The sequence below is a fragment of the Convolutriloba macropyga genome, chromosome 8, assembly GCF_964194025.1.
Source record: "Convolutriloba macropyga chromosome 8, txConMacr16.3, whole genome shotgun sequence".
Lineage (NCBI taxonomy): Eukaryota > Metazoa > Xenacoelomorpha > Acoela > Convolutidae > Convolutriloba > Convolutriloba macropyga.
In genome coordinates this window covers 6,500,618-6,526,048 of record NC_134475.1, presented here as the reverse complement: position 1 = coordinate 6,526,048, position 25,431 = coordinate 6,500,618, and the positions used below count along the sequence as shown (strand labels likewise).

Below are 25,431 nucleotides of genomic sequence, written 5' to 3'. Positions count from 1 at the left end.
CCTTTTGAAATCTTGAAAAATTTTTGAAAATTAGTATAAATTTGCTGGTTTTTAGCGAGCGGTTGTTCGTCAGTAGCAAGATGGGGTGCACAGGGGTGCTGATGGGGGCCACAGTGGGTTGGGGGCGACAGCGTGGTGGGGTCAAAAGTGTGGGGTCTTCAACCTCTGAGAACCGCTCTTCACACCATAAGTATAAGTCTCCAAAACAGTTTGAGCTGAAACACAGCTGAAAAGCTCTACGAGCAGTTAATGCACGCTGGGCGCTATTTTTTTATCCCGTTTTTTAAGACAAAAAGTCAAGTGGCTGAGACGAAAAATCGGTCAAGCGAAAAATCGCATAAAAATGGCAGACTTGACTAATATAATTGCTACAAACTTTGTTTGAGAGCAGTTAAATTGATTAGGACCTATTCAGAGGAGCTTTGGATAAAATACCAGAGACATGCGAAGTGGTTTGATTTCGTTTTGCACTGATAAAACAGACTGGCAAACACTTTTCAGGGACTTAGATTTGTGATTTGCTTTTTATACCTATGACAATCATACGATATGATGTTCTCAGTTTTTTCAAAAATTATCTCATATGGTTGCTGATTTTATTTTTCTCTCAAATTTTATCAGTTATTTGACAGTATTGATAAAATAAATCATATTTTACAATCTATCAATTGAAGTTGGACCTAAAATTTGAAAACACCAGACGCGTAATTTTGGCCTCTTCATTAATCACGACTGCACTACCCATTTTACAATGTGCACCATTTCAGCAAATAGGATTGCGTCTGTCCCACTATAGCAAACCTTCCCCCAGTGCTCATTTAACGTAGAACCCCCACCCAATTACCGTAAATATACCTTAATAAGCATTATGATTTTGTGGAGAAATTTTGAATGTGTGTGTTGTTTGTGTGTGTGTGTTTGTGTGTGTATGTGTATGTGTGTGTATGTATATATATATATATATATATATATGGGTGTGTGTGTGTGTGGGCGTGGGTGTGTGTGTTTGTGTGTGCGCGCGTTGATGTGTGTGTTTATGTGTGTGTGTGAGGCGGGGGGGGGGTGGTATTGGGAAAGACCCATAATATTAGGTCACATGAGATCTTATTTGATTAAGTCTCATAGTTTCTCGCTCTTCACGTCTTCCATGAACTCTAAGATTAAACCCCGTGAACATCTGCAGCCTTAGTGTTCATTGTGCATTTTTATAATTTCTTGTATGAATTTAGTGTAATCTATCAGTCCATTTTTGTGTATGTCCACAGTGTTTATCATCTGCTGTGCCTTTTGGGCTGACACTTGGTCTCCCAACACCCGCAACACTTTGGTCAACTCCCATGCAGTAATCAGGCCATCGTTATCTCTGTCGAAAGCTCCGAACGCCTACAAACGAGGAACATTTTCAATAGAGGGGAGGATGTCAATTTTGAGGGTCGGATGTGCTTCTCTGATTTTAGACCAAGCTTCTGAGTAATTAAGCAGTTTGAGTGCTGTTCGAGCTAATCATAAGCCGAGATCAAACATAGTGAAAACATTAATATGAAAGGCCTAATTTCACTAATTTCATCATAAAATGCGTGTCCGTGTTATAACAAAAAACGTGATAAATACAAAAATTGAATTAAAAAGCAACGCCGGAAAACACAAGGAGTCGTCGTCTGGAAATTCCGATTCTTAAAACCCGCATGACACACCGGAAAGAAAACTGACTCATAAAATGAGTCGATCAAAAAACTTCTAAACTGTTGAGAAAACGGAACTGTTAGACTTCAAAAGAAATTTTAAGTCAAAAAGCAAAAAAATATAACCGACTGCGCTCTCAAACGACACGTCAGGGTTGGGCGTGCCTTGCTTCGGCTGGAGAGGGTGTATAATGTCCTTGAAGAGCTTAAGATGTTGAGGCTTAAAATGGCGGTTTAAATTCTGAAAAGAGCTATTTATTTCGCGCAAAAATCAAGAATTAAAATAAAAGAATCAAAAATGGCAGAAAAAATCGATCACGCAGAAAGTCACCCAAAAACATATAGACAAAATTATGGGAACAATTCGAATAGTCGTAAAATTCCGAAAAAAACTTCATTTTTGGCTCTAGTGGTTTTTACTCCCGCTTCCAGATTATTTAAAGATTAGCAGGCGCTCAGTACCCACTAAGTCTACGGGAACCGAAAAGATAAGAAAATAAAATCAATCAAGCAATTTAGAAAAATTGTTCAAAACAATGAAGAAAATGTATATTTTTTCCCAATTTTTTGTCATATTTTTCGTCTAAAACCTGCCTTATATCAACAAAACTGTAAACTATTGGTCATCAGAAAAGCCTTTGAGTAACAGGTGTTAGTTGCATTCCCAGTAGAATCATTAAAACTTAACCGACTAACGTTGGGAGAATTGCTGTCAAATAGGCATCGAGCCGTTGCTATCGGTGGTAGCCAACTGGGGCTTAGTTAACGATGCTGGGGCATAGTTAGGGGGGTGAGGGTGGGGTGGGGTGGGGGTGAGGGTTTCAAGGGCGGGATCAAGGATGCGGGGTTAGAGATGGAATGAGATGGAATGAGTGGGAACCGGCGAGGAGAGAGGGGTTGCGAAAGCTGGATGGGGAGATGGTTTCAAATTGCCAGGGGTAGAGGAGGTGGACGGGTGATTGGTGGAGGGGGTGACTGAGGAGGAGGGGGGACTGAAGATGGGGATTGATGAAGGCGGTCAAGTTCTAAGAGCCGCGCTTCAGTTAATAACTCCATGTCTCCTCCACAGTTTTGGTGAATCACATAATAAGATACTAGTAAGGCACAAGACTCTAAAAGAGCTGCTCAGTCACTTAATGCAATTAAGTTTTAACTGTTTTTCATTATAAAATCTTAAATGTGAGACGAAAAGACCCTGAAGCAAAAAACTGAAATAAAATAACACAAGACAAAAATGATTGCCGCTAAGATTTGTCAACCAACGTAACTGGTCACAAAATGCCGAAAAGTCAAAAACTCTGTAAAAAAGTCCGAAACTTTCAAAATACCGCAAAACTCTTTATTCTGACAAAAATATTAGAAGACTATACAAACATTATTATTACTGTTACCTCATTCAATTAAAAACAGTACATCGAAAGAAAATGTGAGAAACATAGCCCGCAATTGGCCAAAAATTGGCCGCCATTGACGCACTTGATGAACTTCGGGATTAAACTAGAAAAAAATGAAGAGATATCAAGTGATCTAATTTTTCTCTCTTTTTTCACGGTCAAAAAGTGACCTAAAATGGAATTCAGTTCAGTTGATTTTAAAACTATACCTAACTAAGCTTCTAAACTGAAAGCAGTTAGGCCTAATACTAGTATCACCTTTCAATCACTCCAATGAAATTTGATAACTTAATGCTCTATGACTTAATGACCGGGCTTTATCGGTTTATCCCAATTCATTGGACTTTGCTCTTTAGACATTGAAAGTGTCCACTACATTGCTAACTGTATTCCCAGTATATGCATTAAAACTTGACCAACTTACGTTCGAGGAATTGCTGTCAAACAAGGCATCGAGCCGTTGCTATCGGTGGTAGCCAAATGGGGCTTAGTTATCAACGCTGGGGCATAGTTAGGGTGCGGGTTTCAAGGGCGGGATTAAGGATGCGGGGTTAGATATGGAATGAGATGGAGGGGGAATGGGCAAGCACAGAGGAGATGGTTTGAAACTGCCAGGAGTAGAGGAGGTGGACAGGTGAGTGGTGGAGTGGTTGACTGAGGAGGAGTGGGGATTGAAGATGGGATTGAGGTAGGGGGTCAAGATCTAAGAGCCGCGCTTCAGTTAATAACTCCATGTCTCCTCAAAAGTTTTGGTGAATCACATAAAAAGATACCAGTAAGGCACATGGCTCTAAAAGAGCTGCTCAGTCAATTAATGCCATTAAGTTTTAACTGTTTTTCATTATAAAATCTTAGAATGTGAGGCGAAAAGAACCTGAAGCAAAAAACTACAATAAAATACCACAGGACTGAAATGATTGCTGCTAAGATTTGTCAAGCAACGTAACTGGTCACAAAATGCCGAAAAGGCAAAAAACTCTGCAAAAAAATCCGAAACTTTCACAATAGCGCAAAACTCTTTATTCTGACGAAAAAATTTTGAAGATTATCCAAACATTATTATTGCTGTTACCTCATTCAATTAAAAGTTTTACATCGAAAGAATATGTGAGAAATATAGCCGGCAATTTGCCAAAAATTAGCCGCCATTGACGCACTTGATGAACATCGGGATTAAACTAGAAAAAAATGAAGAGATATCAATTGATCTAATTTTTCTCTCTTTTTTCACGGTCAAAAAGTGACCTAAAATGGAATTCAGTTCAGTTGATTTTAAAACTATACCTAACTAAGCTTCTAAACTGAAAGCAGTTAGGCCTAATACTAGTATCACCTTTCAATCACTCCAATGAATTTTGATAACTTAATGCTCTATGACTTAACGACCGGGCTCTATCGGTTTAACCCAATTCATTCGACAATGCTCTTTAGACATTGAACGTGTCCACTACATTGCTAACTGTATTCCCAGTAGATGCATTAAAATTTAACCAAATAACCTTTTGAGGAATTGCTGCCAAACAAGGCATCCAGCCGTTACTATCGGTGGTAGCCAACTGGGGCTTAGTTATCAACGCTGGGGCATAGTTAGGGTGCGGGTTTCAAGGGCGGGATCAAGGATGCGGGGTTAGAGATGGAATGAGATGGAGGGGGAATGGGCGAGGACAGAGGGGTTGCGAAAGCTGGACGAGGAGATGGAAGAAGTGGACGGGTGCGTGGTGGAGGGGGTGACTGAGGTGGAGGAGGGACTGAAGGTGGGGATTGAGGCAGGGGGTCAAGTTCTAAGAGCCGCGCTTCAGTTAATAACTTCATGTCTCCTCAACAGCTTTGGTGAATCACATAATAAGATACTAGTAAGGCACATGGCTCTAAAAGAGCTGCTCAGTCACTTAATACCATTAAGTTTTAACTGTTTTTCATTATTAAATCTTAAAAAGTGAGACGAAAGGACCCTGAAGCAAAAATCTACAATAAAATACCACAGAACTGAAAAGATTGCTGCTAAGATTTGTCAACCAACGTAACTGGTCACAGAATGCGGAAAACGTAAAAACTCTGCAAAAAAAATCCGAGACTTTCACAATAGCGCAAAACTCTTTATTCCGACAAAAATATTAGACGACTATACAAACATTATTATTACTGTTACCTCATTCAATGAAAAACTGTACATCGAAAGAAAATGTGAGAAATATAGCCAGCAATTTGCCAAGAATTAGCCGCCATTGACGAACTAGATGAACATCGGGATTGAACTAGAAAAAAATGAAGAGATAGAAATTGATAGATTTTTTCTATTTTTTCAAGGTCAAAAAATGATCTAAGTTGGGATTCAGTTCATTTGATTTTAAAACTATACCTAACTCAGCTTCTAAACTGAAAGCAGTTAAGCCTAATACTAGTATCAACTTTCAATCACTCCAATCAAATTTGATAACTTAATGCTCTATGACTTAATGACCGGGTTTTATCGGTTTATCCCAATTCATTGGACTTTGCTCTTTAGACATTGAACGTGTCCACTACATTGCTAACTGTATTCCCAGTAGATGCATTAAAACTCAACCAACTAACGTTTGAGGAATTGCTGTCAAACAAGGCATCGAGCAATTGCTGTCGGTGGTAGCCAACTGGGGCTTAGTTAACGAAGCTGAGGCATATTTAGGGTGTGCGGGTTTCAAGGGCGGGATCAAGGATGCGGGGTTAGAGATGGAATGAGATGGAGGGGGAATGGGCGAGGACAGAGGGGTTGCGAAAGCTGGACGAGGAGATGGAAGAAGTGGACGGGGCGTGGTGGAGGGGGTGACTGAGGAGGAGGAGGGACTGAAGGTGGGGATTGAGGCAGCGGGTCAAGTTCTAAGAGCCGCGCTTCAGTTAATAACTTCATGTCTCCTCAACAGCTTTGATGAATCACATAATAAGATACTAGTAAGGCACATGGCTCTAAAAGAGCTGCTCAGTCACTTAATAACATTAAGTTTTAACTGTTTTTCATTATAAAATCTTAAAAAGTGAGACGAAAAGACCCTGAAGCAAAAATCTACAATAAAATACCACAGAACTGAAAAGATTGCTGCTAAGATTTGTCAACCAACGTAACTGGTCACAAAATGCGGAAAACGTAAAAACTCTGCAAAAAAAATCCGAGACTTTCACAATAGCGCAAAACTCTTTATTCCGACAAAAATATTAGACGACTATACAAACATTATTATTACTGTTACCTCATTCAATGAAAAACTGTACATCGAAAGAAAATGTGAGAAATATAGCCAGCAATTTGCCAAAAATTAGCCGCCATTGACGAACTAGATGAACATCGGGATTGAACTAGAAAAAAATGAAGAGATAGAAATTGATAGATTTTTTCTATTTTTTCAAGGTCAAAAAATGATCTAAGTTGGGATTCAGTTCATTTGATTTTAAAACTATACCTAACTCAGCTTCTAAACTGAAAGCAGTTAAGCCTAATACTAGTATCAACTTTCAATCACTCCAATCAAATTTGATAACTTAATGCTCTATGACTTAATGACCGGGTTTTATCGGTTTATCCCAATTCATTGGACTTTGCTCTTTAGACATTGAACGTGTCCACTACATTGCTAACTGTATTCCCAGTAGATGCATTAAAACTCAACCAACTAACGTTTGAGGAATTGCTGTCAAACAAGGCATCGAGCAATTGCTGTCGGTGGTAGCCAACTGGGGCTTAGTTAACGAAGCTGAGGCATATTTAGGGTGTGCGGGTTTCAAGGGCGGGATCAAGGATGCGGGGTTAGAGATGGAATGAGATGGAGGGGGAATGGGCGAGGACAGAGGGGTTGCGAAAGCTGGACGAGGAGATGGAAGAAGTGGACGGGGCGTGGTGGAGGGGGTGACTGAGGAGGAGGAGGGACTGAAGGTGGGGATTGAGGCAGCGGGTCAAGTTCTAAGAGCCGCGCTTCAGTTAATAACTTCATGTCTCCTCAACAGCTTTGATGAATCACATAATAAGATACTAGTAAGGAGCAAGGTTCTAAAAGAGCTGCTCAGTCACTTAATGCCATTAAATTTTAAATGTTTTTCATTATAAAATTTAAAATGTGAGACGAAAACACCCTGAAGCAAAAAACTACAATAAAATACCACAGGACTGAAATGATTGCTGCTAAGATTTGTCAACCAACGTAACTGGTCACAAAATGCGGAAAACGTAAAAACTCTGCAAAAAAAATCCGAGACTTTCACAATAGCGCAAAACTCTTTATTCCGACAAAAATATTAGACGACTATACAAACATTATTATTACTGTTACCTCATTCAATTAAAAACTGTACATCGAAAGAAAATGTGAGAAACATAGCAAGCAATTTGCCAAAAATTAGCCGCCATTGACGCACTTGATGAACATCGGGATTGAACTAGAAAAAAAATGAAGAGATAGAAATTGATCTAATTTTTCTTCTCTTTTCAAGGTTAAAAAGTGATCTAAGTTGGGATTCAGTTCAATTGATTTTAAGACTATACCTAACTCAGCTTCTAAACTGAAAGCAGTTAAGCCTAATACTAGTATCACTTTTCAATCACTCCAATCAAATTTGATAACTTAATGCTCTATGACTTAACGACCGGGCTTTATCGGTTTATACCAATTCGTTGGACTTTGCTCTTTAGACATTAAACGTGTCCACTACATTGCTAATTGTATTCCCAGCAGATGCATTAAAACTTAAACCAACTAACGTTTGAGGAATTGCTGTCAAACAAGGCATCGAGCAATTGCTGTCGGTGGTAGCCAACTGGGGCTTAGTTAACGAAGCTGAGGCATACTTAGGGTGTGCGGGTTTCAAGGGCGGGATCAAGGATGCGGGGTTAGAGATGGAATGAGATGGAGGGGGAATGGGCGAGGACAGAGGAGTTGCGAAAGCTGGACGAGGAGATGGTTTCAAACTGCCAGGGGTAGAAGAGGTGGACGGGTGAGTGGTGGATGTGGTGACTGAGGAGGAGGGGGGACTGAAGATGGGGATTGAGGTAGGGGTTCAAGTTCTAAGATTCGCGCTTTAGTTAATAACTTCATGTCTCCTCATCAGTTTGGGCGAATCACATAATAAGATACTAGTAAGGAGCAAGGTTCTAAAAGAGCTGCTCAGTCACTTAATGCCATTAAATTTTAAATGTTTTTCATAATAAAATTTAAAATGTGAGACGAAAACACCCTGAAGCAAAAAACTACAATAAAATACCACAGGACTGAAATGATTGCTGCTAAGAATTGTCAAGCGACGTAACTGGTCACAAAATGCCGAAAAGGCAAAAACTCTGCAAAAAAGTCCGAAACTTTCACAATAGCGCAAAACTCTTTATTCCGACAAAAAATATTAGACGACTTTACAAACATTATTATTACTGTTACCTCATTCAATGAAAAACTGTACATCGAAAGAAAATGTGAGAAACATAGCCAGCAACTTTCCAAAAATTAGCCGCCATTGAGGCACTTGATGAACATCGGGATTGAACCAGAAAAAAATGAAGAGATATCAATTGATCTAATTTTTCTCTCTTTTTTCACGGTCAAAAAGTGACCTAAAATGGAATTCAGTTCAGTTGATTTTAAAACTATACCTAACTAAGCTTCTAAACTGAAAGCAGTTAGGCCTAATACTAGTATCACCTTTCAATCACTCCAATGAAATTTGATAACTTAATGCTCAATGACTTAATGACCGGGCTTTATCGGTTTATCCCAATTCATTGGACAATGCTCTTTAGACATTGAACGTTTCCACTACATTGCTAACTGTATTCCCAGTAGATGCATTAAAACTTAACCAACTAACGTTTGAGGAATTGCTGTCAAACAAGGCATCGAGCAATTGCTGTCGGTGGTAGCCAACTGGGGCTTAGTTAACGATGCTGGGGCATAGTTAGGGGGCGCGGGCTTCAAGGGCGCGATCAAGGATGCGGACTTAGAGATGGAATGAGATGGAGGTGGAGTGGGCGAGGACAGAGGGGTTGCGAAAGGTGGACGAGGAGATGGTTTCAAACTGCCAGGGGTAGAAGAGCTGGACGGCTGAGTGGTGGAGGGGGTGACTGAGGAGGAGGAGGAGGAACTGAAGGTGGGGATTGAGGTAGGGGGTCAAGATCTAAGAGCCGCGCTTCAGTTAATAACTTCAAGTCTCCTCAACAGGTTTGGTGAATCACATAATAAGATACTAGTAAGGCCCAAGGCTCTAAAAGAGCTGCTCAGTCGCTTAATACCATTAAGTTTTAACTGTTTTTCAATATAAAATCTTAAAAAGTGACACGAAAAGGCCGTGAAGCAAAAAACTGCAATAACATACCACAGAACTGAAATGATTGCTGCTAAGATTGGTCAACCAACGTAACTGGTCACAAAATGCCGAAAAAGCAAAAACTCTGCAAAAAAAATCCGAAACTTTCACAATAGCGCAAAACTCTTTATTCTGACAAAAAAATTTCAAGACTATCCAAACATTATTATTACTGTTATCTCATTCAATTAAAAAGTTTACATCGAAAGAAAATGTGAGAAACATAGCCAGTAATTTGCCAAAAATTAGCCGCCATTGACGCACTTGATGAACATCGGGATTCAACTAGAAAAAAATGAAAAGATAGAAATTGATCGATTTTTTCTATTTTTCAAGGTCAAAAAATGATCTAAGTTGGGATTCAGTTCAGTTGATTTTAAAACTATACCTAACTCAGCTTCTAAACTGAAAGCAGTTAAGCCTAATACTAGTATCACTTTTCAATCACTCCAATCAAATTTGATAACTTAATGCTCTATGACTTAACGACCGGGCTTTATCGGTTTATACCAATTCGTTGGACTTTGCTCTTTAGACATTAAACGTGTCCACTACATTGCTAATTGTATTCCCAGCAGATGCATTAAAACTTAAACCAACTAACGTTTGAGGAATTGCTGTCAAACAAGGCATCGAGCAATTGCTGTCGGTGGTAGCCAACTGGGGCTTAGTTAACGAAGCTGAGGCATACTTAGGGTGTGCGGGTTTCAAGGGCGGGATCAAGGATGCGGGGTTAGAGATGGAATGAGATGGAGGGGGAATGGGCGAGGACAGAGGGGTTGCGAAAGCTGGAGGAGGAGATGGTTTCAAACTGCGAGGGGTAGAGGAGGTAGACGGTTGTGCTTGAGGGGGTGACTGTAGAGGACGGGGGACTGAGGATGGGGATTGACGTACGGTGTCAAGTTCTAAGAGCCGCGCTTCAGTTAAAAACTTCTTGTCTCCTCAACAATTTTGGTTAATCATATAATACGATACTAGTAAGGCACACGGCTCTAAAAGAGCTGCTCAGTCACTTAATGCCATTAAGTGTTATCTGTTTTTCATTATAAAATCTAAAAATGTGAGACGAAAAAACCTTGAGGCAAAAAACTACAATAAAATACCACAGAACTGAAATGATTGCTGCTAAGATTAACTAAAGTAATTGGTCACAAAATGCCGAAAAAGCAAAAACTCTGCAAAAAAAATCCGAAACTTACAAAATAGCTAAAAAATCCTTATTCTGACAAAAATATAATAACCTCAGCCAAACATTATTATTATTATTGTTGACCGGTTCAATTAAAAACCGTACATCACAAGAAAATGTTAGAAACATAGCTGGAAATTTCCAAAAAAGCAGAGAATTTCCAGAGATTTTCTTTCCTTTTTCAAGGTCAAAAAATGATCTAAGTTGGCATTCAGATCAGTTGGATTTTAAAACTATACTTAATTCAGCTTCTAAATTGAAAGTATCAGCTATTATTCACTCTAATGAATTTTGATAACCTAATGCTCTATGACTTAATGACCGGGCTTTATCGGTTCATCCTAATTTTTTGAATTTGCTCCTTTGACATTGAGCGTGCCCCCTAAATTGCGTAGTTCATTGCCTGGAAGAATTTAAGAGTCATTTTAATCAGAAGTCAAGCGTGAAAAACGTGACTTATGTTAAACGAAAAACGTGATAAAGTAAAGCGAATTTAAATTAGAGTAGAGCGCCTTAATAGTAGTCGTTGAGAGGCTGACGGTGGCTATTATTCAAGAGAATAGTAGGTCTGTTATCAGGTCTGTTATCAGAATCGCAGCCATCAAAAAAGGAAAAAGAAATAAAAACTTCCGCTGATCGGCAACCGATTTTCACTTTTTGCATCCATTTCGTTTGAAACAATTTGCATCTGCGCTTTATTGGTGTCTGACGTGAATTGCATTCATGAATGTTTTTGGTGCAGTGGCACTCTAGGTACCAACATTTTTCGGTCACTGACGCTTTTCATATTTCGGCCAATTACTCTTTCTATCTGCTTTTTTTTGACATTGACCTTTGAGATCCTTTATCGCAATGTCTTCCTAACCATGCTGCTCGAGAGCACTTAAATATTGTCTTATGCTCTTAAACATGCAATTTAGAGGCCTCTTAAACATGCGTTTTTGCGTTTCGTTAAATATGTCACATTTAGTGTCTTACAAATAATATACAAGATTTTGATTAAGAGTCGCTATAAGTTTTTGCAGCCTATATTAGCTGCTATCAAATAACCTTAAATTAGCGTATAGAAAAGTCAGTTTTAGAGTGAGGACATCATTTTTGAGAGTGTGTTAAGTCACACGTGACCGAAAACTTAGTCACGCGAATGAACAAAAAACCTCGCTCTACTAAGAGTGAAAAATGATGTCAAGCACGCAATTCAGATGAAATTGCATGAACGAATGAACAAACATAACCAAAAAAACGTTTGGCAAACAAATTGTTCTCAATCGACCGTCGAATGGTTGACTTCGTCAGTAGCTAAACACGGTTTGGTTAAGCTACCTTTAGCTTGATTCGACTCTGCAACTTTGTTTTCGAGCCTTGTTAGTAAATAAATCAAATAAAAAACTGATATTTCAAAAATTTGCAAAATTTTGCAGATTAAAAAAACTTTCAGACTTTGCTAAGAAGTTGTTCAAAACTAATAATTGTGCCATGAGTTATGTCAAGTTACCCATCTGCATAACTTGAAAAGCTTCGTTGGCCAGTTACGGTCGTTAAACTCAGAAAACGAAAAAAAAATTGAAAACAAATCGCAAATTTGAACAAATTCTTTCCAAAATTCAAGATAATAAAACCTTCACAAACATTTCATTGTCTCAAAAGACTCTTCAGTTCCCCATTTCAAAATTTGAATGGTTTCACTGGTTGATAAAGATCCAAAACTTGGAACATGATAATAATTTTCCGAAACCCCGAAAATTAAATTTTATAAAAAAAAAACTGCTAAAGCTTGAGTCAATAAACCATTTATAACCAATAAAACTTTCAAAAAGATTAAAAAATATTAAAAAAGTTGCAAATATTCTCTAAAAATTGCTGATATTAAAATCTTAAAAAGCGTTCAATTACATCTAGATGCTGTGCAGTAAACTATAATAAAACCCCAGAGAAGGTTATGTGGCCCTTGAGGCTGAAGTTTAAAGAATGACAAAAAGATTTTAAAAGACATGAAAAAAATTGCAGGTTGCATAAAAAAACTGCTAAATATTGTGATAATAAAAGGTGAAAACTAATCCATGGCGGAAAAACAGTTTCCAGTAACGTTTTGTCAAACCCTAAAAAAATTTTTTTGTAAGGCCGAAAAACCTGAATAATGACAATAAATTTCAAAAAAATGAAATTGCAAGTTTTGCAAAAAAAATCCTGAAAACGGTGGTTTTGAAATCTCGAAAAACATTCCATAACATTTAGAAACTATACTTTTACCTATTGTCAAGCCCTAGAGGAGGTTCCTTGGCTCGCTCTTGAGGCTGGGGAAACCTAAAAATCGACAAAAACTGTCAAAAAAATGCAAACTTTATCAAAAAAGTTGCTAAAATTTGTCATATTAAAAAATTGAATAATTTTCCATGGCAAATGAAAATTTTCCATTAGCTTATTATATAACCCTTAAGGACGTTTGATGGCCCGTGAGTCTTGAAAGACGTGAATAATCGAAATAAATGTCAAAAAAAATTGAAAAAAAAACTTTTTGTCAAAAATTGCTAAAAATCGTGATGTTAAAATGTTGAAACCATTCCACTCCCACATGAAACAATGCATTAACCTATTATAAAACCCTAGAGGAAGATACTTCGCAATTAGGGCTGAACAAAATTAAAAAATGTCAAAATTTTCAAAAAGCTTGGAAATAATTGTGAAAATTTATATAAAATTGCGTCTTTTCAGCGATCGGTTGTTCGAATGTATCCACGGGGAGGGGGGTTGCACCGGGGCCTGATGAGGAGGGAGGTGGGCAACAGCGCGGTGAGGGGAACAATAGTGGGGGGTCACCAATCAGGGTGTCTACAACCTCAATGAACCGCCCTTCACACCATACGTATAAGTCCCCAAAGCAGTTTGCCGGCTGGTTGCTACCTGTTTATCCCGTTTTTGAGGACAGAAAGTCAAAAGCGTCAGACGAAAAATCGGTCAAGCGAAAAATCGCATAAAAAGACCAACAGGGCTAATATAATTGCTCCAAACTTTGTTTGAGAGCAATTAAAAAGCAGCTTGAAGTGATTGTGACGTCATATGGTCAAAACAAAAATCTTGACGACGAAAATGAAAAAAACCAAGAGAAGGCCAATAGTAGCCCCAGCTATCGCTGTGCGGCTATTAATAAATAATGCTGAAAATTGAATAAAATTATGCAACGCGGCCGATACCACAACAGCTTATTAGATTGGAACAAATGAACAAATACAAACTTGGAAAAACAAACCGACTACCGGGGGGAAAATTGCTCTCAAAGGGCAGGTGTGGTAATTCAGTTCAGAGGCTGTAGTCGAGATAAATTTATCTCTAGGTCTGACTAAGACTCCTGGGCGCCAGGATAGAAAAATGGGAAGGGAAAAATTTATGAAGGGGAAGAGATGTTTGAAACCTCCTCTCAGCAATGTTAAATAATTTAATGACCTCAGTTCCTTTTATTACGGCTCAATCTTTCCTCGAATTTGGGGCAGCGTGAAATCATATCGTATAAATAACAAGTTTTGTCAAAAAAAATTAATGTTTAGTTGTCTTTACTGTAACCTCCAAAATAGAACTATACGCTATCAGAAAAAAAAGTTGCATCTCATAGAAATTTTTGGAAAGCGGATTTTAATAAATATAGCAGAACAATTGCCAGAAAAAAAGCTGCGATAGCCTTGTAGACTTTAGTGTCATTAAAATGTCAAATAAGAGAAAAGACATAAGAAGCTGAAAAATAGGAAGTTGTCCTGTTTGATGTTCGGTTCTAATTTTGATGAGATTTCGTAGACATAATTAAACGTTACCGCTGCACTCAAAAAAACCTTCAATTGGAGTCAAATAATTAAATTTGACCCTATTTTCGGCCTTGAGGAAAAATCATTTTGAGAGTAAGGTAAGTAATGTCTGACCGAAAATGATTTTCACTTGCAAAAACAAAGAAACTAACTATAATAAAAGTGAAAATTGAAGTCACGCACACATATAAGTCTAAAAATTGAATAAATGGACTAAAAATTTTAATTTCTTATCAATTTATACTCTATCTGACCTCTATCAGTTCTTCGTGGGTAGAGCGCTTTGTTAGGACAGAATTGATGACGTAACAGAACTGGTCCATGTCTAGTTTCTCTTCTCCTGAGAAGTCTACCTCGTAAAATAGTTGTCGCAAGTAGTGCTCTGAGGGGTCAACTCCAAATGCTCTACAGCAAAGCATTAAAACATACTATATCAAGTTGGTTTGCAATTGTACCTCAAAACGGCAATTTTCTGCGACCCAGGCTGTGGTAGGTGATCCTCTATGGACAGCGTGTTCGACATAACTTATAGTATTATATCTTTTTTATTATTACGAGGTTACTGATCATTCAGCACTACTCTTGCATGTTTTTAATGCAACTTTTCCAATGATGAAAATTTGTAAGATTAGCGGTGAGTTTTGCGGTGAATTTTTGTAAGAATTGCGATTTTTAGCGCTGAAAAAAATTTTTCACCGCATAAGCGGTGAAAAAAAATTTTTCACCGCTTAAAAATTTTTTTCACCGCATTGAGCGCATTGAGCGCAAATCTTACACTTTTTACTCAAATTCACCGCAAATCTTACATCTTTTAGCGATTTTTAGCGGTGACACCTCGACCCGGGTGGTTACGATCAGTTAATTGTTACTGATCAGCAGCGTATGGGGGAGGAGTCATGTTATGGAACTCAAAAGCAGGTACTTGACAGACAAATCTGACTCAACAGATCTAAGAACTGATATAAGCTAGCCCCGACAGACCTGAGGCCAGACCCTAGGCCAGGGTGTCTTCAACAAGTAGAAGCATCTTTAATTTACAATTAATCCGTTTCAATTTTTGGGCCCAAAAGTCAACTTGGTCTTTTCAGTATACTGGGTTGAAATCATAACCAACTAATGTCGGGCGAATTGCTCTCAATCGAGTGGGAGCGAGCTGCAGGGCTTAGGGAGGCTAGCTTCAGCTTCATTGGGGTGGGGGGGTTGAGCATGGGAACAGGAGGGGAGGGTGGAGTGAAGGTGTGAAGAGGTGGGCGAAATAAATTGGTAGTGGGAGGAAGTGGGGTAAATGACAGAGGAGTCAAACTCTAACAACCACCCCTCCCAATGAATTATGTCTCTTGAAAAATTTAACAATTTGGGCTAATTGTATGCATAGAGAATTGTAAGCCATTAGGCCCTAAAAGAACTTTTATATGCGCCCAATTACAGTTTATTTAATGCTTTATAGCGCATTAACATGAAAAAAGCCGCTAAGCTGGTGGCGGGGAACGAAATAGATTCGAGACTCTAACACCCTCCGGGCTTTGCCTGTTTATCTAGTTTTTGAGGGTAAAAAGACAAATGGTCAGACGAAAAAAAAACTATCAGAAGAAAAAAGACCACCAGAACTAATATAATTGCTACATACTTCGCCTGTTGGATGGCCTCCCCAGTTAAGAGGTCGACTTTATGAAAAGACTTATAAAGTCGACCTATGGGGGGGGGTATTTCCCTACCTTAAATACACAGTCGACCTCTAGTAAGGGTCGACCTAAAGTCTTTTCATAAATCGACGAACGGTCTTTCCATATCCCATATCGGTCGACCACGGTCTTTTCCTAAGAGCTCTTTCTTAGCTAGTAATGGATTACTCAGTGAGGTAGCCTGTGTTGAAGAGAGGGGAAAGAGAGGGATTACAAAATGACATTCATCAGGAGTTTTGTGTGCAATCAAAAAGTTTATCAAACCCAAACAGGTTGTTTGCTAAAAACCAACTGTTGCTTATAAAACTGATGAAATAGGCAAACTACTATCTCTTCTGCGTACAAAAAACTTTTTTGCAGCTGGATTTCTTCAATTTGAGTAACACTTAAAGCTTATACTTCTTGGTTTTCAGCAGTTCATGTGGCTTGTTTGAACTCTGATTAGAGCCAATGGTCTAGAAGTACCGCTCAACAGAGAATTTAAAAAAAAACAAAACATATCTCTTACAATAATAATAATAATAAATTGTTTTCGGAACAGACAAACAAAAAAAAATGTATATATTTTTACACTTTTTGTATACACACACATACTGAACCGAGAGAATACCAAAAGGCAGTGTTGCCTCGTCATGTGGTGCCTCATTAGCCAGAGCGAAAATTAGATACGGGCCCGAGTAAGGAGTTTAAAGGCTAGGTATAAGCAAGACCAAGATTTGGGCTTGGACTACACATAGACTACCAGAGTTAGGTATGGGCAAAACGAAACTCAGCTATAGGACAGCAGATCAAAGTCGCGACATAAAAATGGAGTTTTCTGAAGTGTATGGTTTATTTCAAGGTTTGGTCTATTCATTAGCAAAAAAATATATAAATACTAACGCAAGTATAGTTTGAATATCATCAGTTGATATGAAACCAGTTTGGTCTCTGTCATAGAAATCAAATGCCTCTTGATACACCTCTCTTGCATAGCCAGAGCCCTTCTTTGGTTTATCCTCTATCCATTTTTCGGGGAGACGGCGCTTCTTGACACCTTAAAACACATCTAAAACTGACATGCACCATCCATGGCGAAATAGAACGGGCTGAGGTACCATAACTGGGATAAGGAAATAGGCTTTTTTGCAAAAAAAATTCAAAAGTTGGACTAAATATTTTGGACGAAGGAAAAAATTTCAAACTCTGGACATTTAAGAAAGAGGGTGATAAGAAAAGTACTAAACAGTTGATGCATGATCAAATGTCAAGTAAAGGCGACTGACAGTTTTTGGTAAAATTTGCCCGTTTATCTCGTTTTTGAGGGTAAAAAGACAAATGGTCATGCTGGATTTCTTCAATTTGAGCAGCACTTAAAGCTTGTTTGGACTCTGACTAGAGCTATTCATTTTGAACTTAATGCTCTTGATATTAGAACATTAATGTCAAAGAGCTATTCATATTGACAATAAAAGAAGTCAAAAAGTCAAACATTTTTTGTCGTAGCCAGACCGAAAATATCCATGACCAAACAGACCAGGCTGAAATGGGCAAAACTGAACAAAATTAAAATTAACGTATGGATCAAACCGAACAACTCAAACGTGAGCAGGGCACAGACCAAGGTCAAAAATATGCATCATGAAAAAATAACAAAATTTCGTATTGTGTATGGTCTCGGGTCACACAGGACACCTTGCCCATGACTAAAGTCAAATTGGCCCACAGCTGTCGTGGACTGCGTAAATTATATAGAGCAGTGTAGAAGTTTGTTGTGGTTTTGCCTCATGTCCCTAGTCAATGTTGGCCAACAGGCATAAAAATAACCAACTAACGCCAAGCGAATTGCTCTCAGACAACGGGAGAGCAATTGGCTTCGTCAGTAGCTATCTACGTTTTAGTGGGGCTAGCTTTCGCCTAATTGAAGGGGCGTGAGGTGAGTGAAGCGGGGGATTAGTGGAGACAACGTTTGGGGCCGACGGGGGATCATACTCTAAGAAACACCCTTCGCATCATTATTATGCGTCATCAAAACAGTTTCTGTAAATCGTATACTTGGATTCTAGTGAGCTGAAAGACTCTGAAATAATGTCCTCCAGGCGCTTAAGTTTATCCCGTTTTTGATGAAGAAAAGTCAAAGGGGTCAGGCGAAAAAACGGTCAAGACCACAGGACTAATTTATTTTAAACTTCATTTGAGAGCAAATAATAAATAGGAACGGGTATTGGCCAATCATCAACCTGGACTTATATGATTATGGCATAAGGAATTATTGATCATTTAACCATGAACAAGTTTTCTCTGCATATCTCTGATCATGGGTATATATGAATAAAAAGCACAACTTTTGTCGGTATCCTGTTTCTTATAGAATAGACTTCTCTTCACTCTCGAACTCCACTGACATCATTAACAGAGCAGAAGTAGTCATTGATTCTGACAATGCTACTTTTATGAAAAAAAAGCTCAGAGAGAAAAAGAGAAGAAAAGATGTGACAAGTTATGATTTTTTTGCTGAAAAAATAACTCAAGCTTCCTTGCGTAACTGTCTACATAATTCTGGCTTGGTTGAAAAGTAACAACTGTTTCTAACAAATTTTTTTGCAGCTCTTGAGTTGATTTCGTGCAATTCAAAGCAATATTTTGCAGCTCTTGTCTTGCGTTATACTTCTGGGTTTTCAGCAGTTCATGTGGCTTGTTTGAACTCTGATTAGATAAAATGAAAGTTTTGGAAAAACTATTTTATTTGCCTTTGGAGTGAGCTAAACTACTGCAACTATGCATTATCAGAACACACTTATCACCTTGCAAATGTATTAGCACGGAGAAGGAAGAGAAAATAGCAAAAGGATAACTGACTAACCTTGGGCGAACTGCTCCCAAACGATAGACGAGCTGTTGGCCTCGTCAATAGCTAGCTATGGTATAAAGAGGCTAGCTATAGCTTATTGAAGAAGGTACGTCTGATGAGCGCGGTGGCGAGTGAAGGGGATGGCACGGGGGGGGGGGGTGTCGAGCGCACAAGACACCTTGCCCGCGACTAAAGTCAAATTGGCCCACAGCGGTCGTGGACTGCGTAAATTACATAGAGGAGTGTAGGAGTTTGTTGTGGTTTTGCCTCATGTCCCTAGTCAGTGTTGGCCAACAGGCATAATCATAACCAACTAACGCCAACCGAATTGCTTTCAGACAACAGGAGAGCAATTGGCTTCGTCAGTAGCTATCTACGTTTTAGTGGGGCTAGCTTTCGCCTAATGGATGGGGCTGAGGTGAGTGAAGCGGGGGATGCATCGGGGGATTAATAGGGACAACGTTTGGGGCCGACGGGTGATCATAATCTAAGAAACGCCCTTCGCATCATTAGTATGCGTCATCAAAACAGTTTCTGTGAATCATATAGTTGGATTCTAGTGAGCTGAAAGCCTCTAAATTAATGTCCACCAGGCACTTAAGTTCATCCGTTTTTGATGAAGAAAAGTCAAAGGGGTCAGGCGAAAAAACGGTCAAGACCACAGGACTAATTTATTTTAAACTTTGTTTGAAAGCAATTAATAAAAAGGAACGGGTATTGGCTTATCATCAACTTGGACTTATATGATTATGACATAAGGAATTATTGATCATTTAGCCATGAAGAAATTTTCTCTGCACATCTCTGATCATGGGTATATATATATATATATATATATATATATATATAAATAAAAAGCACAACTTTTGTTGGTATCCTGTTTCTTATAGAATAGACTTCTCTTCACTCTCGAACTCCAATGACATCATTAACAGAGCAGAAGTAGTCACTGATTCTGACAATGCTACTTTTATGAAAAAAGCTCAGAGAGAAAAAGAGAAGAAAAGATGTGACAAGTTACGATTTCTTTGTTGAAAAAACAACTAAAGCTTCCTTGCGTAACTGTCTACATAATTCTGGCTTGGTTGAAAAGTAACAACTGTTTCTAACAAAATTTTTTGCAGCTCTTGCGTTGAATTCGTGCAATTCAAAGCAATATTTTGCAGCTCTTGTTTTGCGTTATACTTCTGGGTTTTCAGCAGTTCATGTGGCTTGTTTGAACTCTGATTAGATCCAATGGAAGTTTTGGAAAAACTATTTTATTTGCCTTTGGAGTGAGTTAAACAACTGCAACTATTCCTTATCAGAACACACATATCACCTTGCAAAAGTATTAGCACGGAAAAGGAAGAGAAAATAGCAAAAGGATAACCGACTAACCTTGGGGGAACTGCTCCCAAACGATAGACGAGTTGTCGGCCTCGTCCATAGCTAGCTATGGTTTAAAGAGGCTAGCTATAGCTTATTGAAGAAGGTACGCATGATGAGCGCGGTGGCGAGTGGAGGGGATGCACGGGGGGGGGGGGGTCGAGCGCGAAGGTTTGCGGGTGGATTGATGTGCAGTCTGGGGGGATCCTGGGTGAAGTGTGGAGGGGAGCTGCTTTAGAGGGTGGGGGGAGGGGCGAAGTATGTGGAGGGTCAAACTCTAACAACAGCCGTCCACGCCGTGACTTTATGTCTCCTCAACATTTTCGGTGAATCCTGTACTTACAGATTAGTGAAGTGTCAGGCTCAAAGAGAACTACTCGGCAACTAAATGCTCTTCTATGTACTTTTTTGTTTGAAGACACTCATTCAAATGGCCAGACGAACAAAGTTTCGGACGAAAAGTTGATAGTACAATAAATATCACTTGAAAGACCAACAGGAACCAAATAATTGCTAAAATATTGTTTGAGTGCAACCATTTCTTTTAGCAGAAGTGAGCAATTGCAAAATAATGGCCAATAAATATAACAAATGAATTCGGGCCGATTGCTCTCAAACATCTGGTGAGCAGTTGGCTTAGTCAGTAAGTGTCTGCTGCTTAGGGAGGCTAGCTTCAGCTTTACGGAGGCTGTAGGGTGGAGCATGGGGAAAGGTCGGGTGTGCGGCGTTACGGGTGGATTGAGGTGGAGGGGTGAAGGGGTTAAGTGGGGGGGACAATGAAGTAGTATAGGTGAAGTGAGCATGGGGTGGGGGTTGAAAGCGGGTAATGTTGGGGTGGTGGGGGAAAAGGGTATCTGTAGTTTGGATAGGGAGGAAGGACTGTTATGGAAAGAAAACATCTCAAAGTGAATTATACCTTGAAAATATTCTAAAGATCCTATTTGAAATGTTTTAGTCATTTAACTACTGTTAAGTACGAAGTTAAAAAAAGTCGGCGTTCTAAAACGGAAGTCAATGTTTAAAAAGAAGGAAGTTGAACTTCAGGTTATCAACAAATTTGTTTCTGCTAGAAAAGAAACCGGTAGATTAATAATGGACATCGAGTCGTAACAATTCCTACAGACTATATCTGAGACCAATTACACATGATTTGGTTGTTTCAATAAAAAAAATTGACGGAAAAAAACTTGAAAAATTATTTCGTAACTAACTAACGACGGGTTAATCGCTCTCAAACGCTTGGCGAGTGTTTGGCCAGTTCGGTTGTAGCTAGCTGAAGCTGATCTGAGATAGGGGTTATGAACAATTAGAAAGAGGAATGCAAAGGAGTGTAGAGTGACTGGATTGAGCCAGAGGACAAAATCCAGAGAGGACGAATCGTTATTACGGACGACGCTTTGTATCGTTTAGACAATTTCCCTCCTTTCTCATTTGTACCAGGAGGCACGTGCTAAAAACTGTAACTTTAAGAAACACCAAGTCATAATGTTGATTTTATAGATGTAATTCAATGGTTAGGAAATGGATGACTTTTTCATGGTACCAAAAGAAGATTTGTGAAGCAAATCTCACGAAACTTTTAACTGTTGACAAGGAACAACAGGGGGCAAAGGGTAGCCCAGGCATATCGTGCCAAAGTAACTATAACTCAAAGGTCTTTTTTGACACACCGCCAACACTGGTGTCAGTGAAGCATGCTGATTAGTTTGCTTCTCTGACTTCCGGCCACAGCACCACCAACACTACACCTTCAATATTAACTGAAAGTGGAAAACCGCACATCATTCAAACTCCGACTCTTTGGAAACAATTCAGAAAAGTAAAAATGTCCCTGCAAAAAATACACTGCTGTCAACGAAGTTATTTTTCTTAGGCTTTGAAATGTATTTAAATATTGGTTGTCACTTGTGGCGTTTAAAAAAAAGATTCTTCCAAAAAAACGAAAGTATTCCACTAGGGTTACTAGCATTAGGGGAGGTGAGTGGAGTTGGGGTCTCAAGCCTTGGGAGGGTGAAGGAGGCGGTCAAGCAATGGGGTGAGGGGGCTAGCCACCTAATGCATCCACTTAATGCCCTCTGGGTTTTACCTGTTTATCCCGTTTTTGAGGACAAAGTGAAGAGGGTCACATGAAAAATCGATCATGCAAGCAATTGCATAAAACGACCACAACTAATATAATAGCTTGAAACTTCGTTTTAAAATTGTCCAAAATATTTTTTAATTTTTGCAATTTCAAGTTACTGTTTTTCGATCGCACGTCTAATTTTTGCGCAAGCACAAATGAACTTAGATTACAATTTAACAATCTTTAATGTGTTACTCGAAACTCATACTGTTTGAAATTTTTAACCGTTTTCTGATTTTGCTGCGCAGTTATTAAAACTTGAAACTGTTAGTTACTTAATTTGTGTCTGCAATACAACATGGAAGCTCACTTATGTGTGGTGGTACATAAGGTTGCAATCCCGCTGTTCCACAATCTTGTCTCAAATTTCTGCCAATTGAGACAGAGTAGACTACCAAAAAAGTAATTCAAATTTTGTTATTTAGTACAAAAAAAGTCTGACAATAGTGTTATCATTTTTCATTTGACAGGAATATGCACTGAAACAAATAGAGCGACAGACAGGAAATCAACTCAAGTGACATTTTTTAAGTAGAAAAAGTTTTTATCATGTGAATAACTAAGATTAACAAAAAATTTAATATCAACGTCTAATATCGAACAAAATCTATAGCTGTAATGCCTTTTAAATAACAAAAAACTTCTATTTCGTTTTGAGCAGATTTTTAATTTTCAATTAAGAGTTAAAAGTTTGCGTAGAATTAAAAGAAAAACTGACCTCCGCACTTTTAAATCTAAATTGAGAATGCAAAATCAGATTCAATTCAGTTAGAATTTACCAAAACTATATAACCACGAGGTAATAAAATTCACCCTGAGGACTTATCAAACGATTGTTCTATCAAAATTGGATGTCAACTCATATAAGTTCAGTTAAGTGAAAAAAACAAAAAAAACCTTGAATAAAACTCTGTATTTGGTTTCTCAAATACTCTGAAAGAACTCCCAAACTTAAATCCAATAAACATCAGCACAGATGTTTGAGTATAAAGCAGCTGTGATATAATGGCAATGCGAAATACGTAAAAGTCTCCAAAATAAATTGAATGGCGAAAGTTTTCCGGAATCTGTTATTATATTTGAAGCAATATTTTAAAAGCATTAAATGTCGAAGGGAAACATTCACTAGATTTAATTAAGCTTCCTCTGAAAACTAATAGTCGGAGTTTTCCGCAGACAAAATTATTAGTAATTCCAATCGTAAACAACCAAACTTAACCAGTTAACTATGTACTGAAAAATCAAATACAAAACAAACTTAAACTTTCTTCAAGTTTTTACCAAAATAATTTAGATATTAGACAACAAACGTGGACTTTAAATAACAAAGATCATTTGTCAATTGAGAGGACATTTAGGTTCAGATCTGCTGCTTTTCTGGATTTATGAACGCGTTAATGATTGGGAACTGAGGGCAGGACAACAAAAATCAGAAAAAAACTGGTTAGAACTCAAAATATTTTTGGTAAAAATATTGGCGCTCAGCATTCATACTGAAAAGTATGGTCCCCCTTCATTTGTAAAATTCTTTTATGCCACTACTTAAATCATTTAGATCTTTTGCTATTATTCAGACTTCAACAAAAATACGGAAAAAAATAAATTCTATTCAGGACTCAAAGGTTTTTTCTAAAACTGATAATTTCAAAGTAATCATTACTAAAAACTATAAAAGGAGCTCATTATTCAGAAGTGTTAGGTTGTTTTTACAAAAGAAACATCTCAATATAAGCAATATTAGGATTCAGAAACAATACAATAACATACCCGGCAGGTTGCCGGAAAATAGCCGCCGTTGATTCCCATAACTCTATTGGGATTAAAAGAAAAGAAAATAATGAAAAAAATTAATTTCCGTACAAAATTATTTTTAAGTGCGATTTTTTTATGTTATTTCGTAGTTGAACATACTCCTGTCTCTCAGTGAGAGGCTACAGGGTCTAGTATCAATGCCAATAAGCATTATAGATAGTAAGCAACACTTATGAGGACAAAGTTCAAGTAACGGGCATCTAAAAATAGGCTTTATGGGTTTATCCCGTTTCTATTTCTGACTTGGATTATTTTATACTAACTCTCTTCATTTTGAATTGCTGTGCTGAGCAGCTGCTGTTTAAAACCACTTTGAGTAGAATGAGAGAAGAGTGAAACTAGCCTACAGAAGTCAAAAAGATTTCACGCAAAATGTCGAAAAAGCGGCAAAATGAGGTAAAGCGAAACAAAAAAAGTTCGATTAAGTAAAAAAATAAGAGCGCTATAATAGCCGGCTGAGAAGATGAGGGCGGCTATTAATAAGAAGAAAAAAGTGACAAAATCAACAAAATTTCAATGAAAACATGTGGTAGAAAATTGCAACTAACTAATTGATTTGTTGAATTTGAAGTTAAAAAATCAACAGTTGACATTTTTTAGTTAAACAATTTCAACAACAACATCTCTGCACCATGCAGACAAATACATCAAATTTGGTTGTCTCAAATTTTCTTAATAATTAATTTATGTTTTGTTAGCAAATTTAAAAGAACAGAAATGTATCCAAAAAACGGTGAATAGAAGATATCACTTTCGTTTTTTCAGCAAAAATGAGTACTAAAACTAAAGTAAGGACAGACATGTAACGAACGCTAATGCATTATTCTAATTTTGCATTTTCAGAAAAACATTCCAACAAGTAAACTAATTTTACCGAACAACCAAAATTAGATGCAGAAAACAACATTTGATTTGAATTCTACTAGCTCAGCTTCGATTCATAAGAGAGTGTAGGAGTTTTAAAAAATGAACTCTGCGCTCACTTAAAAACCTAAAATTCGAGCGCAAATTTAAGAATAGGTCACCCAAGTTAGAAAATTCCAACTATATCATAAGATAGGTATATTATGTATGTAATGGTTGCCTTTGGAACTTATCAAACTTTTGCTTGAACAAATTGGTTATCAGATCGTATAAACTAAAATATTCAAAAACTTTAAAAAACGTTTAAAATCCTAACATTTTCCAATTCGGAAAAATGCTTGTCTTACAATTTGAAAAACCAAATACAACCTCA

At 37.9% G+C, this 25,431-nt stretch overlaps 1 protein-coding gene across 1 annotated transcript; it reads right to left on the bottom strand.

Moving 5' to 3' along the window:
* Positions 1 to 591: 591 nt before the first annotated feature.
* LOC142344339 (neo-calmodulin-like) lies at positions 592 to 20,318 on the bottom strand. The gene is made up of 4 exons (XM_075395927.1): positions 20,270 to 20,318; positions 16,942 to 17,095; positions 14,632 to 14,782; positions 592 to 1,383 (listed from the first exon to the last, which is right to left on the bottom strand). Exons 1-4 carry the CDS (start codon positions 20,316 to 20,318, stop codon positions 1,186 to 1,188), a joined length of 552 nt encoding a protein of 183 aa, XP_075252042.1. The 3' UTR covers positions 592 to 1,185.
* Between the last annotated feature and the right edge of the window lie 5,113 nt (positions 20,319 to 25,431).

Coding starts and splice junctions, on each gene's coding strand:
- LOC142344339 (XM_075395927.1), bottom strand. CDS start 20,318: ATGGACGAGGCCGACAACTCGTCTATCGTTTGGGAGCAGTTCCCCCAA. Junction 14,783..16,941: donor GATATTCAAACTATACTTGC/GTTAGTATTTAT, acceptor GCTTTGCTGTAG/AGCATTTGGAGTTGACCCCT. Junction 1,384..14,631: donor CCCACGAAGAACTGATAGAG/GTCAGATAGAGT, acceptor CCTCGTTTGTAG/GCGTTCGGAGCTTTCGACAG.